The sequence below is a fragment of the Sturnira hondurensis genome, unplaced genomic scaffold (genome assembly GCF_014824575.4).
Source record: "Sturnira hondurensis isolate 20B ecotype Veracruz unplaced genomic scaffold, ASM1482457v3 Scaffold0010428, whole genome shotgun sequence".
In the NCBI taxonomy this organism is placed as follows: domain Eukaryota; kingdom Metazoa; phylum Chordata; class Mammalia; order Chiroptera; family Phyllostomidae; genus Sturnira; species Sturnira hondurensis.
Window position 1 is genome coordinate 11,500,476 of NW_028083059.1, and position 15,369 is coordinate 11,515,844.

Sequence of the window (15,369 nt, forward strand, 5' to 3'; positions counted from 1 at the left end):
ACTTTGTTCTTCTTTCTCAACGTTGCTGAGGTTATTTGGAGTCATTTTTGATTCCATGTACATTTCAGAAATATTTATTCTAGATCTGTGAAATATGCCATTGGTATGTTAATAAGAATTGCACTAAATCTCTAGATTGTTTTGGGTAGTATGGATATTTTAATGGTGTTAATTCTTCCAATCCATGAGCACACTATATACCTCCATGTATTTGTATCTTCCTCAATTTGTTTCTTTAGTGTTCTATAGTTTTCTGAGTACAGGTCTTTTACCTCCTTGTTAAATTTATCCCTAGGTACTTTTTTGTTATTGTTATTGCTGTAGTATGTAAATGGGATTTTTTCTTAGTTCCTTTTTCTGATAATTCACTTTTGGTGTACAAAAATGTCATCGGTTTCTGAATATTTGTACCCACTATTTTGCTGAATTCACATATTAGGTTGAATAGTGTTTTGGTGGAGTCTGCAGGATTTTGTATGTGCATTATCATGTCATCTGCAAATAGTGACAGTTTTACTTCCTGCTTTCCAATTTGGATGCCTTTTAGTTCTTCTTTTTGTCTGATCACTGTGTCTAGGACTTCTAGTACTATGTTGAATAAGAGTGGTGGAAGCGGAGAGTCTTGTCTTGTTCCTGACTTTAAGGGAAATGCTTTTAGTTGTTGCATAGGGTATGATATTGGCAGTAGGTTTTTCATATATGGCTTTCATTATGTTGAGGTATGTTCCCTCTATTCCCACTTCACTGAGTGTTTTAATCATAAATGGGTGCTGGATTTTATTAAATGCTTTTTCAGCATTTATTGGTGTGATTTTTTGTCTTTCATTTTGTGTATGTGATGTATCATGTTTATTGATTTGCAAAGATTGTACCATCCTTGCATCCCTGGGATGAATCCCACTTGATCATGGTGCATGATTTTTTAACGTATTGCTGGTCTGGTTTGCTAAAATTTTGTTGAGGATTTTAGCAGTATGTTCTTCAGAGATATTGGCCTGTTATTTTCTTTCTCTGTTGTGTCTTTACCTGGTTTTGGATTTAGGATGATACTGGTCCCATAAAAAACAGTTTGGAAGTCCTTCATCTTGAATTTTTGGAATAGTTTTGAGAAGAATAAGTGTTAGCCCTTCTTTGAATGTTTAATAAAATTCACCTGTGAAGCCACTGCTTCAATTTCTCTGGTTGTTACTGGGCTATTTAAGGTCTTTTGCTTCTTTTATATTTCCAGAAATTAATCCACTTCACCCAGGTTGTCCAATACCTTGGTGTATAGTTGTTCATACTAATTTTTACAGTCCTTGGTATTTATGTGGTAACAGTGGTTATCTTTCCAGTCTCATTTTATTTCTGATTTTATTCACTTGGGTGACCTATTTCTTTTTATTTTTAAAAAGATTTTTATTTATTTTTAGACAAAATAGACAGGGGGAAAGGAGGGAGAGAAACATCATTGTGTGGTTGCCTGTCATGCACCCCTGGGGACCTGGTCTACAACTCAGACATGTGCCCTGACTGGGAATCAAACCAGGGGCTCTTTAGTTTGCAGGCTAGTGCTCAATCCACCGAGCCATACCAGTCAGGGCTCTCTCTTTTTATGGATGAGTCTGGTTAAAGGTTTGTCATTTTTGTTTACCTTTTTAAAGAACTAGCTCCTAGATTCGCGATCCTTTGATTTATTTTTAGTCTCTATGTCATTTAATTCTGCTTGATTTTGGTTATTTCATTCTTTCTACTACGCATTCTGGGTTTTGTTTGTTGTTGTTCCCCCAGTTTTTTTAGATGTAGGGTTAGGTTGTTTATTTGAGATTTTTCTATCTTCTATAAGTAGGACTCTAGTGCTATGAACTTACCTCTTAGGACAACTTTCACTGTATCTGATAGTTTTGGGTTGTTGTGTATTCATTTTTATTTTTTTCCAGAAATATTTTGATATCTTCCTTGAAATCTTTGCTAATGTAATCATTATTTAATTTTTATTCAAGTTCTATGTATTTGAACGTTTTTGAGTTTTTTTCTTGAGGTTGGTGTCTAGTGTTAAGTCATTGTGATTCCAGAAGATGCTTGATATTATTTCAATTTTCTTGAATTTGTTGAAGCTCATTTTGTGTGCTACCATGTGGTCTGTCTTTGAAAATGATGCATGTGCATTTGTGCATTTTTCTTCATCTTATTAAAGTAGTCTCTTTATTATCTCTGGCAATTCTGTTTGATGGAGATGTATTCCTTTAGCCCTTTTTTTGAATCTGGGAAGCTCCTTTTTTTTGCTTCCATTTTTAGTGAAAGCCTTGTCAAGTAAAGCAGTCTTGGTTTCAGGCCCTTGTTTTTTATTACTTGGAATATTTTGTGCCGGTCCCTTCTGGCTTGTAGTGTTTTTGTTGAGAAATTAGCTAACCTTTTTGCAGCTTTCTTGTATATTACTACCTGTTTCATCCCTACTCCCTTCAAGATTCTCTCTTTGTCTTTAAGTATTTCCACTTTTAATTGTGATGTGTTTTGGAGTGGGCCACCTTGGGTTCATCTTTGTTGGGAGTCTCTGTGTTTCCTGAAATTGCATGACTTTTTCCTTCACCAAGTTAGGGAAGTTTTCTGTCATTATTTTTTAAAACAAGTTTTCTATCCTTTGTTCCCTTTCTTCTTTTTCTGGTATCCCCATGATGCTAATATTTTTATGTTTCATGTTGTTCCTAAGCTTCTTTAAACTATCCTCATTATCTTTAAGTCTTTGTTTTGTTTTGTTTTGTTGATCTGACTGGGTGTTTTTTTGTGTGTTGTCTTTCAACTTGGTTCAATCTTCTGCTTCATCTAACCTACTTTTACTTCCTTCTAGTGTATTCTTCATTTCAGATATTGTACTTTTCATTTCCACCAGGTTCTTATTCGTAGTTTCTATGTCCTTTTTTATGCTGATATAGTCCCCACTAAGTTCCCTATAGTTCCCATAAAGTTCCTGTAGTTCTCACGTGGTTCTTTGTGCATCCTTATAACCATTACTTTGAACCCTCTAATGAATTGCTTCCCTCATTTTCATTTAGCTCTTTTTCTATGGATTCCTCCTTTCCTTTTGATTGGGGCTGTTTCTTTGTCTCTCCATGTTAGTTGACCCTTTGTTTCTATGTGTTAGTTTGTCTCCCTGTCTTTGTAGGGTGGTCTTATGTAGGGTGGTCTTACATCCCATAGGAGTCCTGTGCGATGCAGTGGTGCAGTATCCTTGATCTCCAAAGCTGGATGCTCTAGGGATGACCTTTATGCAGTTTGTGTGGGCTCTCCTGTTGTATTTGGGTTTTGATATTTGTTGGTCCATTCATTGGTGGATTCTCTTCTCCAGGTGGCTGACTGAGAGTCTAAATACCCACTATGTTTGTATACTGTTATACAGGTGCTGACAGAACAAAACAAAACAATACAGAACAAAATCCACACAAGCAATATACGCTCAACAACAACTGCAATATCAATAACAAGTTAGAAAAGATTAATAAAGGTGGAAAGGAAATAAGAATATTATAAGAAAAAAGAATATGATATGCTAAAGAAAAGAAAAATTACTGTGAGAGCTTAGAGGGAGGAGAAATAATAAGAGTGAGGAATAAAAACAAAGAATTGCCAGAAAAGGTCAAAGAAAGAAAGATAAAATTTAAAATGAAAATAAGAAAGGGAAGGAAGAAGGCACATTGGAGTCAGAAAGAGGAGTAGCTTACAAGGGTGTCTGCCTGGCTGTTCAATTCCCATCCCACAGCCTTTGCAGGAGCCACAGTCCAGAATGATCTGTTCTGGTTTGCTTGTGAGTTGAGCTAGATGTGGCCCAGACAACCTCCTGTTGCACCAATTTCTGATCTTTCTGCCCAGGTGTTTTCAGTGGGTTAGGACCTAAAGAACAGCTGAAAAAAGTTCACAATGGCCCCTTTTGAAGTTTCTCTTTCTTCCCCCTGTGCAAATGCACCCAGCGGGGGGATCTTGAACCTGGCAGAACTGTTCGGCAAAATTTCCCCATTGTTTGTCATGTCTACAACCTTGTAAAAGGGGGTGTGCACACCCTACTTCTCCCACCCCTCCCAGGGATTTATACTCTGTAAGGGGGTCTGCCTAGCTGCAGATAATTTCAGGTACTCACCTCTTGCCAACCCCAGCCCACAGCCTTTGCAGGAGACACAGTAGAGAACTCTCTATACAGCCCAGCCCCCAGCTAGCTTACAATCTGAGCTGGGCATAGGACAGCAAACTGTTTAATGTGCAAATTTCTGATCTCTCTGCTCTGCTAGACTCAGTGGGAATGGACCTGGAGATCCAGTATGGCTTGGCACAGCTGAGGAAACTTCAGAAGAGGTCAAAAAGCAAATTTCCTGTTCTGTAAAGTTCTCCTTCACAGCCACAAAAGCAGTGGCAGTGTTAGCTCATGCTGGGAGGCAGGGCACTGTTCACAGACTTGACTCTGGGGAAACCAGTTTTCTTTCTCAGTCCACTCAGCAAGATCTCCCTTGTGGCCTCCTCCTTGTGTTGTGCCAATTTCTGATCTCTCTGTTCAGCTGGTCTCAATGAGAAAAAAACCCATAGATCCAGCATCGCTTGGTGCAGCAGAGAGAAATTCAGAACAATCAAAGAGAAGCACTTTCTCCATTTTGCTAGATTTCTCTCCATAACAGCACTTTCACTCTGTCCTCTTCGCTGCGTGTGGGGTTCTTGCTGAGCCATGTTTCAGTTCCTTTTAAAAAGTCTCTATGCAGTACCCGCACAACAGTACTGAGTTGTTGTTTGTTTCTCTTGCGTACAGCCTCCCCCAAAAGCAAAATGTCTCTCAAGGTCACAGGTGGCTGCAGCCTGCAGGTGCTTCTCACGGACCCAGATGCAGCAACGTGATCATTTTAGGAGGTTGTGTCCCTCTCTGGAGCTCTTCAGGTTGGCCCTACAGCTATGGATATGCCGGTTGGGGGGTGTGTGGTGTGTGTGTGTGTGTGTGTGTGTGCAGCCTGGGTCCCCCAGACTCCATATATCCCTCCAAGTCTTTCCCATTTAGGGTTGGGGATCCCTGTGTGGGACTAAGACTCCCTGCTCTGAAATGGGAGGGAGCTCAAAAGTGACTGTTTCTGTCTTGTCTCTCTGCTGCTGCCTTTGCACTGGGTATTTCCCCTTCAAGTTATAAAATTATCCTAATAGATGGCACAAAGCATCTTCTGTACTCATTGGCTTCAAAATTTCATATAAGCTAAGATTTCATTGATTGTTCAGGTTAATTGTTGGAAGATAAGCTGAAAATCAGAGTTTGAGGTAAGAGCAAGTGGACTCAGCTTCCACCTACTCAGCCATCATCCCCAAACCTCCTATTGCTTCCCTCCCAAAAAAGTTGCTCATAACTTATGGATGTAATTTTTTCTATTCTATACAATACAAATATTTCCTTCCAGTCTGTTGCTTGATGTTGAATTTTGCTGTGTCATTTTTTTGTTGTCACTCACCCATTAAAATGTTTTTCTTTGCCTTCTGTTTTGTCTTACATATTCTTTATATAATGTGATTAAATATGTTTTACTTTATTTTTAAGTATATTTTATTCATTATGCTATTACAGTTGTCTCATTTTCTCTCCCCTTTATCCCTCTCTGCCCTGCACTCCCCTTCCTCCAGCTTTCCCCGACCTTAGTTGGTGTTTATGGGTTGTACATGTAAGCTCTTTGGCTTTTCCACTTCCTATACTATTCTTAACTTCCCTCTGTCTGTCTGGTACCTACAAATTATGCTTCTTATTCCCTGTACCTTTTTCCCCATTCTTTCCCCTCCCCATCTCCTCTGATAACCCTCCATGTGATTTTCATTTCTGTGAATTTATTCCTATTCTATTTGTTTGCTTAGTTTGTTATTTGTTTTTGTTTTTTAGGTTCCATTGTTGATAGATGTGAGTTTGTTGTCATTTTGCTATTCATAGTTTTGATTTTCTTTTTCTTAGATAACTTCCTTTAACATTTCATATAATAAGAGCTTGGTGATGATAAACTCCTTTAACTTGACCTTATCTGGGAAGCACTTTATCTGCCTTTCAATTCCAAATGATAGTTTTGCTGGATAGAGCAATCTTGGATGTAGGTCCTTGCCTTTCATGACTTCAGATACTTTTTTCCACCCCTTCTTGCCTGCAAAGTTTCTTTCGAATGTCAGCTGATAGTCTTATGGGCACTCCTTTGTAGGCAACTCTCTCCTTTCCTCTTATTGCTTTTAAGATTCCTTCTTTATCTTTAATCTTGGGTAACTTAATGATGATGTGCCTTGGTGTGTTCCTCCTTGGGATCCAACTTCTTTGGGACTCTCTGGGCTTCCTGGACTTCCTGTAAGTATTTCCTTCACTAGGTTGGGGAAGTTTTCCTTCATTATTTGTTCAAATAAGTTTTCAATTTCTTGCACCTCCTTTTCTCCTTCTGGCACCCATATGATTCAGATGTTGGAGTGCTTAAAATTGTCCCAGACTCTTCTCTTTTTTCTTTTGAATTCCTGGTTTTTCATTCTGTTCCAGTTGAATGTGTATTTCATCACTTTGTTCCAAATTATTGATTTGAGTCGCGGTTTCCTTCCCTTCACTGTTGGTTCCCTGCATATATATTTTTTACTTTTACTTTGTATAGCCTTCACTCCTTCTTTTATTTTTCAGCCATACTCAATTATCTCTGTGGTCATCCTGATTACCAGTGTTTTGAACTCTGCATCTGATAGGTTGGCTATCTCCTCGTTGCTTAGGTTTTTTTTTTTTCTGGAGTTTTGATCTGTTCTTTCATTTGGGGATATTTATTTGTCTTGGCGCACCTGTTATGTTGTAAAGGGTGGAGCCTCTGGTATTTGCCAGGGTGGGGCAACCCACTTTGCTGCCTTGTGGTACTGTATGTGGGGAAGGGGTCAGTGAGGGAACAATGTCACTTGCTTGGCTTTTGCCCAGCTTTCAGGCACTTCCCCCACTATCCATAAGTGAATTGGGCCCTTCTAGTGCTGATACTCAGTTGGGTAGGCATGTGTATGTCCACAGGGCATGTGTATGAACCCAGGCATGTGTATGAACCCTGTGGGCCTCTCAAATGGACACTCCTGTGAGACTGGGAGCTTCTCTTGCTGTTGTAACTCCTGCAGTTTTTTACAGCGAGAGGTTTTGAGGCTTTATTTGCCCACACTGGAACCCAGGATTGAGCGATCTGTCTCACTTCCCAGTTGTTCCTCCCAGTTTATCTGCGCATGAATGTGGGACTGCCCATCCTTCAGCCACCACCTTGACATGTGTCCTCTCCACCCCAGCTGCCCATCTCTATCCTCCTACCAGTTTGGATGAATCTTTCTTCTTTAAGTCCTTGATTGTCAGACTTCCAGACAGGTTTTCTGGCAGTTTTGGTTGTTTTGTTTTTAAATTGGTTGTTATACCTCTTTTGGTTGTGCGAAGAAGTGAAGCATATCTACCTATACCTCCATCTTGGCTAGGTGTCCTAGATATCCCATTAAATATATTTTAAAGTAAAATAATAATATAAGTATTATAGTATCAAATTAAAAAGCAATACATTAGCCATTTTAGTTGTATTAATAATCTTTTTATTTATTTATTTATTTTAAAATTTCTTTATTGTTGTTCAATTAGAGTTGTCTGCATTTCCCCCCCCCTTCACTCCTCCCATTGGTTTGTCACAACAATGAATAATATTTGTTAATTAGTTAAATTCCCCCAAATTATCAATAACTTTGTAAAAATTTATGTTCTTCACATACTCATGTGCCATACAGTATTGCCTGATTTTTAAAGTTTGACTCATAGTTGGTTAAAGAAAATGTTTTACTAATTTTAATTGTGGAAGTTTTAAAAACAGTTGAGGTGGTAAGAAGTGGTCATATTTTCTACAAATCTGGAAGAGAAACCTGAAAGGATTTTGTCATGATATAGAATTGGGATGTCTATGGTGTTGGGGGGGGGGGTAGTAAATGATTGTTTCAAGTTTTTTGGCCTGAGCTCCTAGAAGTTACTAGGAGATAGTTACCAGTCAGATAGAGTGTGGAAATTAGAATTTCATTCTTATGATGCCATATTTGAGATTTTTGTTGGTCACCCAGGTGGGGAGGTCCGATAGCCAACTGGACATATGATCTGAAGTGAGGAGAGAGGCTTGAGCTGCAGATACAGTATATTAGGATATAACCATGAAGCACAAAGTAACCAATATTTAGAGGTCACTAGAAGGAAGAGATGACTAGGGCGTGGGCAATGGGATATAAGAATAATGAAGAATGCCTGATGACCTGTAAGTCTGGTTAAACTATTGTACTTAGGATGCGATGATAATCACTAACTACTGTCAAATATTACTGGTAGGTCAGATAAGATGGTGACTGATGGTTAACCATTACAATTAAAGCAGCCTTGTGGACTCACAGACAAAAGCCTGATTAGTGTGTGTATGTGTGAAAGGGAAAAGAGGATATGGGGAATATGAATATAGACAACTGTGTCAAGGAGAGCAAAGAAATGGGGGACATTTCTGATGGGATTGAGATGCCCTTTATTAGAAGAAGGTTGTAAAGGGCATGATAGGATCAGTCCATGTCGATTCAAGAGCCTTCTCTTTGGACTTGCTTTTATCATGAATTTTTATTTTCCTGTTGGTATGGATAATTAAGTGTGTTAGCCTATCAAGTGTATTTTAAATAGCTGATTGAATTATACTCCTGCTTCAGTGATCATGTAAGTTCTCCATTAATATTAAGAAAGTAGCATTAAAGATGGGATGGCTATGGTTTTTCACATAGTCATTTCAGCATGGTGCTATTTCCAATGTAGTTCATAAGATAAATAGTAAGTATTGTCTGTTATGTATGCCCTCTAGCAGGAACTTGAATAGTTTGTGTAGATTATTAAAAGCACAATTATTGTTGTAGCTGTATACCAAACTTGCTAGTTGAGTTGTTAATGAAAGTGTTATGTATCTGCATTTTTCTCAGTTTAACCATACTGATTTTAAATGCCATACACTTTAAAGGAATAAAATGATTTTAATTCTCATTGTTTAATACAAGAATATATTTTAGCTGGAGAAATGAAAGATTTATTTATATGAACTTACTGTTTTTCTTCAGTTTTGTCAAAGCAACATGCTTCACAAGTTCTGGTTAGGAAACGCCGTGCAAACTCTTGGACCGAAGAAACCCAACAGGGTAATCTTGAAAGAGAGTGCATCGAAGAACTGTGCAATAAAGAAGAAGCCAGGGAAGTCTTTGAAAATAACCCTGAAACGGTAAGAACTCGTGAAAATTAATGTTAGCTTACCCAGGCATACAAACAACAGAACATTTCAGCTTGAGTCCGTGTTCCATTTTTTCCTTTGTAGAGTTAATGGTTGGTATATGTCATGTTTCACATGTAACCACTTAAGCATTTTAGAAAGAAGTACCTTCAAATGAAAGTGGGCTAGTTAAGAAGACTCTATTGCTAAAAGCAATGTGCTTTGACCAAAGCATAATTCAGTTATATCTCATTATCAGCAAATAATATCGAACTCATGGTTTGTAAATACTTTCATCCAACCAGAATTTAAGAGTATTGGGTGAGGGGGAAGGTATAATGTGTGTGTGTGATCACACCCAGGAGCATGTGATTGCATCATTATCATTATACTTCATTAAATGTCTTCATTGCCTTTTTAACCGGCCTTCAACATAAAGCTTGGTACATAATAGGTACTCAGTGAATGCTTACTAAAGAATTCATTCAGCACTGTGTTCCCTGAGTATATTTTAATTTATTCCATAAGCCCTTGGGAAATTTCCTGAGCCATTTTATGTCTTCAGTCATTCCTGGGATTAGAATGTACATCTTATTAGTTTAGAAAAATTGAATCATAAGTGTTCCTAAATATCGTACAGAAATATGACCTTATCTTTAGTCCTTTTATTTCCTAGGGGAGCATATTCTCTGACATATCCTGTGGGTGACAGGAGTATAAATAGTGCCTCTAAGTATTCAAGTTTGGTAACCTTTGTAGTTACCTCATATTTTTTTTTCTGAGATGAACTATATAACCAAAGGGAAGTGAGGGTGCAAATGTGTCCAGAGCATCTCCTTTACCTCTGCCGTGGCTCTTGGGACCATGAGTTGAGAGAGAATGAGCAAAAGTCATCTCTGTAGTTGGAGAACTTGCCTGAGGCAGTACTGTCTTCTCTTCAATTCTTTTACCTCCACCTACCGTAATAGATACCCAAAGATTCAGTTTTAACATTCTCTGGTATTGAATCAAAATGTTTCTCTCAATTTTGGTGTTTTTTTTGATAAACAATCAGCAAGACAAAAATATTTTATTCTACACAATATACAGAGTATTCTTATTTTGTAGAAAACAGGTACATGTACACACATGTGTGTACACACATTTATTTTTGTTATAGAAATTTAAATATACCAGAGTGGAAAGAAAAATATAACAAACCCCAGCATAGGCTTCTCTCACTTCAGCAATGATCAACAATCTGCCATGATTGTTTTGCTTGTTTTCTACTTCACCCATTCTAATGTTGTTCTGTTTTGCTTGAACATTTTAAAGCAAGTACGCATGCCTGAGATACTGTATTATATCACAAGAAATACTTGAGTCTGCACTTCTAGCACCATAGATATGTTCTTATACTGTAGCATATTAATAGCAGATGTGGAGTGAAGTTGAAGATGATAATGGAGAGAGGGGAAGATGGTGTAGAAGGGAAACTCAGGAATGTGCTTCCTCTTCATTCATTCTGACATCAGTCTTATTGACAGAAGGAAAAGCTATGACAGAGAAAGGAAGAAATGAGAGAAATAAAAGAAAAAACATTTGTTGTTGCTTCCCACATCCCTAATACTCTAGCCCAGATTCCCAATCTTGACTCTGCTGTTTACCTCATTATCCCTAATCTATTCCTTTCACCCATCACATAATCTTTTGAATCCATTCATTGCTTCTTATCCTCCTGACCTTTGTTCTGTAGAAGGTAACATCACTGTCCACAATACTTGGTGGGAGAGTCCATGCTTATAAATTAGTAGGTAAGTGTTGTGTAGGTTTGTATGTGAGAGGAGGAAACAGTGAGGACTTTGACTGTATACTGGGTGAAGTTATGTTTTGTACTTATGTTTTGTGTAGAAACACTGGTTTCTCATGAGGTGTTCTTGTGCTAGTAATGTTACACATTAGATACATTATGGCTTAAGAAGGCGTTCGCGAACCATCCTGAGAACTTTACCATTAGAAATCGTTTTTAACATTTTTCTCTCTTTGGTAAAGCGCATTCTTATTCCAAAGTATTGATTTACAGACAAACTTTGCATACATAACCAATTAATACAAAAGGTATTAGTTGTACTTATGGTGCTAAAAGATAAATGCCCATTGTTATTCAACATTTAATCTGCTGTGTGTAATCAGCATGGCAGGAAATGTGTCAAATGGGTATCTAACCATTATGGAAAAAATTCAGGATTTACAAAAGGATTACGTTTCATAGCTCCAGTAGAACCTGTTTTCGGATTAGAAGCTTTTGAAGCATGATTTAATTGATCGATATTGCCTTAAGCCTGAGAATGTTACTTGCTTGAAGTTATTAGTTATCTACTGCAGGTATATTTTACTATAGAAAAAAATCTTATAATGTAGAAATGACATTTATTTGTAATTTACTTGTATCTTCAGACTTCGGGTGGTGAACACACAATACTATATGCAGATGATGTGTTGTGGAATTGTGCGTGTGAAAACTGTATCATTTTGTTAACTAGTGTCACCCCAACAAAGTCAATAAAGAGAAAAAATTGCATCTTTAAAATAAAAACACATTTTAAAATTGTTTTAACTTTGTAGTGAAATTAAGGTTTGCTAAGATAATTTATTCATTTTTCTTTCTTTCTAGGAGTATTTTTATCCAAGATATTTAGGTAAGTTCAGAAGGATTTCATTCATATAATTCTAGGTACAGAAAGGAACTTAGATATGATCAAGCCCAATCCTTAACTTGTATATTTCGTGCAATACAGTTTAATTAGCTCTGGGAGTAAGATCCCATTCTCTATGCAATATTGCTGTCCTTTTATTAAAGTTATGCAGAAAAAATTTTAATGGTTCTTTAATTAACATGTGGCATTTTGACTTTTTAAGTCTTTTCAATTTCTTGTCTTACAGACTCACTGGGCTAATGTTAAGTTATATTTAGGTCATGGGTTATCTTTTAATGAAAGGAAAGATCTCTGTACTCACTGGGGCTTGTGGCATACACACTTATTGATATTATTAACAGCTTCTCTCTTGGCAACATCATTTCATCATTTCTGGCAGTATTCCTTTTGTACACAATTCTGGACTCCCAAGGAGTGAGGTGTGCTTTCTATGCTCAAATAGATGAGATGATTTCAACTCAATATCAATTAAAAATGAGAAGATTTTGGTTTGCTTTAAGCAAATATAAAAACATTTTGTATTAATATTACTTGGGATAGTTGTAAGCATTCTCCATAATAAAAGTTGAGTATGATTTATTTACCTCTTTCTGATGGGATTCTCTGTAGGTCCAGCCCACAAAGGAGGGTTTAATTACAGTTTAGGGTTTCACTTCTTGTTTGCTTTTGTTTTGTTTCTGAATACCCATGTAAAGAGTCCAGAGACTGTCTTTAGATTGGGTATATCTCTTCCTTTCTTGCTGTCCTAAAGAAGCTTCCATTGAAACAATGGTATGTACTTATCGGTGTATCTACCTTTCAGAACAATTAACAAAAAAGAGCCTGAGACCACTGTGCAGAAGAACCTGTTAGAGCCAAGTGCTCTTTTTCATCCTGAATTGGTTATCCTTTCATTTTTGAGTGTCCATGATGCTCTGAATCTTGTTTGTGTGATACATCCTGGGCCCAGGAGACGTAACAGTAGCGTTCTACATTTCATTTCACCCTCTCATCAACTGTAGGACCTCAGTTCAGTGGGATCTCTCTTTAGAACTCCATGGCATGACTCATTTCTGTTCAATGGGCTGGTAGGTATTTTCCAGTTGACTTATTATAATTTTTTTTGTAATTTCTAGTCCGACATTTCTCCTGCAAGATCTTAAAATTACGATAATTTTTTTCTATGACTTCTTTATTTCCATTTTATTTTTCTTCACTTCTCTTTTCTATCAACTAATAACAGACTTAAACAGTTTAATTTGAACTTGAAAAGGGAACTATAAAAATTGTGTAGTGATATTATTTTTGTCTCTGGATATGAAGTTGCAACAAGAATTTCTGAAACCTTTATCTGCTACATCTTGAAAGAACAATGGGATATAGATACACATCCATGAAAAACATCTTTTCTTTTGTAAAGTTATACATGATTCACTTTCTCAAGCAAAAATTTCAGGTCTGTACTGTTAAAGTACAGAGAATAATAAGAAAATAGAATAATAAGACTATTTAAGCTTCTCACTTTTAGGTAGAAATTTGAATATTTTATTTTAAGGTAGACAGTATTTGGGTATTAAAATTTACAAGCTTGCACTAAAAATATAGTATTAATCCCCATTTCTTAGATCCTTATATTGAGACTATTTCTGTAGGTGTCAGCATTCTGGAAAATACACATCTTTGATCACAGAGTATATCTGTGTAGAGATAAGTAACTCTTCAATACAACAGTATGTGTTTTGGAGGAGTACCTTAGATAAAATATTTTTTCTTTTTTCTCCTTTTCTTCCCTTCATCTTCCCCTTTGCTCATTCAACCTAACTTTTTCTTCTATTTGCCTGTCTTATTTGACAGCATAGTAGGGAGCTAAGTATCAAATAAATAAATAAGTAAATGAGATATAGGTTCTAGTCCCAGTCATAAAAACTTCTGTGTCAGACTATGCAAGTAATTTAACTTTTCAAGTCCTATATTTAAATATGTGGTATATTTTCTAACTCCAGAGCTATTGGGAATACCAAATAAGTACTTATGGAGACATACTTTTTACTGGGCCAGACTTTTTTTAAATGTAACATATTATTATTTAACCAGTTCCTATGTAAAACAAAAATTATTTTATTATGGTTTATTTTTTATTTAAATTTTATATTTAGGACCTTATTTACACATAGGCATATGTAATGAATTCCACTGTTGAAACGGAAAAAAAAATGCTCTTAGTTTACCTTTTCTGTCATTTGATATATATATTCTGTAGGCCAGATTTTCCTACTTGATAGAAACTTATAATTCTGTTTCTGATAAACCTAACAGTAATTTTACTAATTACCACAGCATGGAGTATCTTACAGTGAGATAAGAACACCCAAGAAATTTCACCACTAATAATGCATACTGTTTGGACAGTGCTTAGATTTAGAGTTTCAGAGATTCAGAAAGACTTCAATCTACCCACATCTTCCATTTCTGCATTGAAAACAGATTTTGGACAGAGTTTAAGCTCTGTGTTTTTAAGTCATGTTCTTTTCCTTAGAAAATAGAATAAATAACTCTACCATCTATATTGACCTTTAAAATATGACCTGATAGAGTGGAGGATTCTATTTAATGGGGGAAGAACTTGGGAAGAATGCTAAATTAGAGGCCTAAATATAAACATGAGAAATAATTTTTAATTTCTTGTTCTTGGCAAGTTGGTGAATTAGCCCAGAGTACTGACTTCTCTTAAAATCATCTCAAGAGAAACAATAGCATTCTAGACACTAATAATAACAAAATAAAATTAAAAAATACAACAAGAAATACGAGAAACCCATGGGTAGACTAAAAGCTGGCTTGTTCTAGTATGTGCATATGGGAATTGGGTGCTCAGTGCTGAGGCACCATTCAGAGGATAGATAGGAATTTTAAAAAATGATCTAAACATTCCATCCAAGTGAAAAAACATTTAAAAGTAAACCCTGAGTAACAAGAAATAAGGAAATAACAAAAATAGGGATAGAAGTAAGTTAAATGGAAATCAAAAGAGATTTACAAANGGCCTAAATATAATAATGAGAAATAATTTTTAATTTCTTGTTCTTGGCAAGTTGGTGAATTAGCCCAGAGTACTGACTTCTCTTAAAATCATCTCAAGAGAAACAATAGCATTCTAGGCACTAATAATAACAAAATAAAATTAAAAAATACAACAAGAAATACGAGAAACCCATGGGTAGACTAAAAGCTGGCTTGTTCTAGTATGTGCATATGGGAATTGGGTGCTCAGTGCTGAGGCACCATTCAGAGGATAGATAGGAATTTTAAAAAATGATCTAAACATTCCAACCAAGTGAAAAAACATTTAAAAGTAAACCCTGAGTAACAAGAAATAAGGAAATAACAAAAATAGGGATAGAAGTAAGTTAAATGGAAATCAAAAGAGATTAACAAAAGCAAAATCTCATTCTTTGAAA

At 36.3% G+C, this 15,369-nt stretch overlaps 1 protein-coding gene across 1 annotated transcript in view; it reads left to right on the forward strand.

Annotated features, from left to right (window-relative positions):
- The window catches only part of PROS1 (protein S), a 77,625-nt gene that overhangs the window by 19,120 nt on the left and 43,136 nt on the right, over nucleotides 1-15,369 (forward strand). The window contains exons 2-3 of the mRNA XM_037059002.1: nucleotides 9,091-9,248; nucleotides 11,890-11,914. Of these exons, the coding sequence (XP_036914897.1) occupies nucleotides 9,091-9,248; nucleotides 11,890-11,914 (183 nt within the window). The remainder of the gene's footprint in view (nucleotides 1-9,090; nucleotides 9,249-11,889; nucleotides 11,915-15,369) is intronic.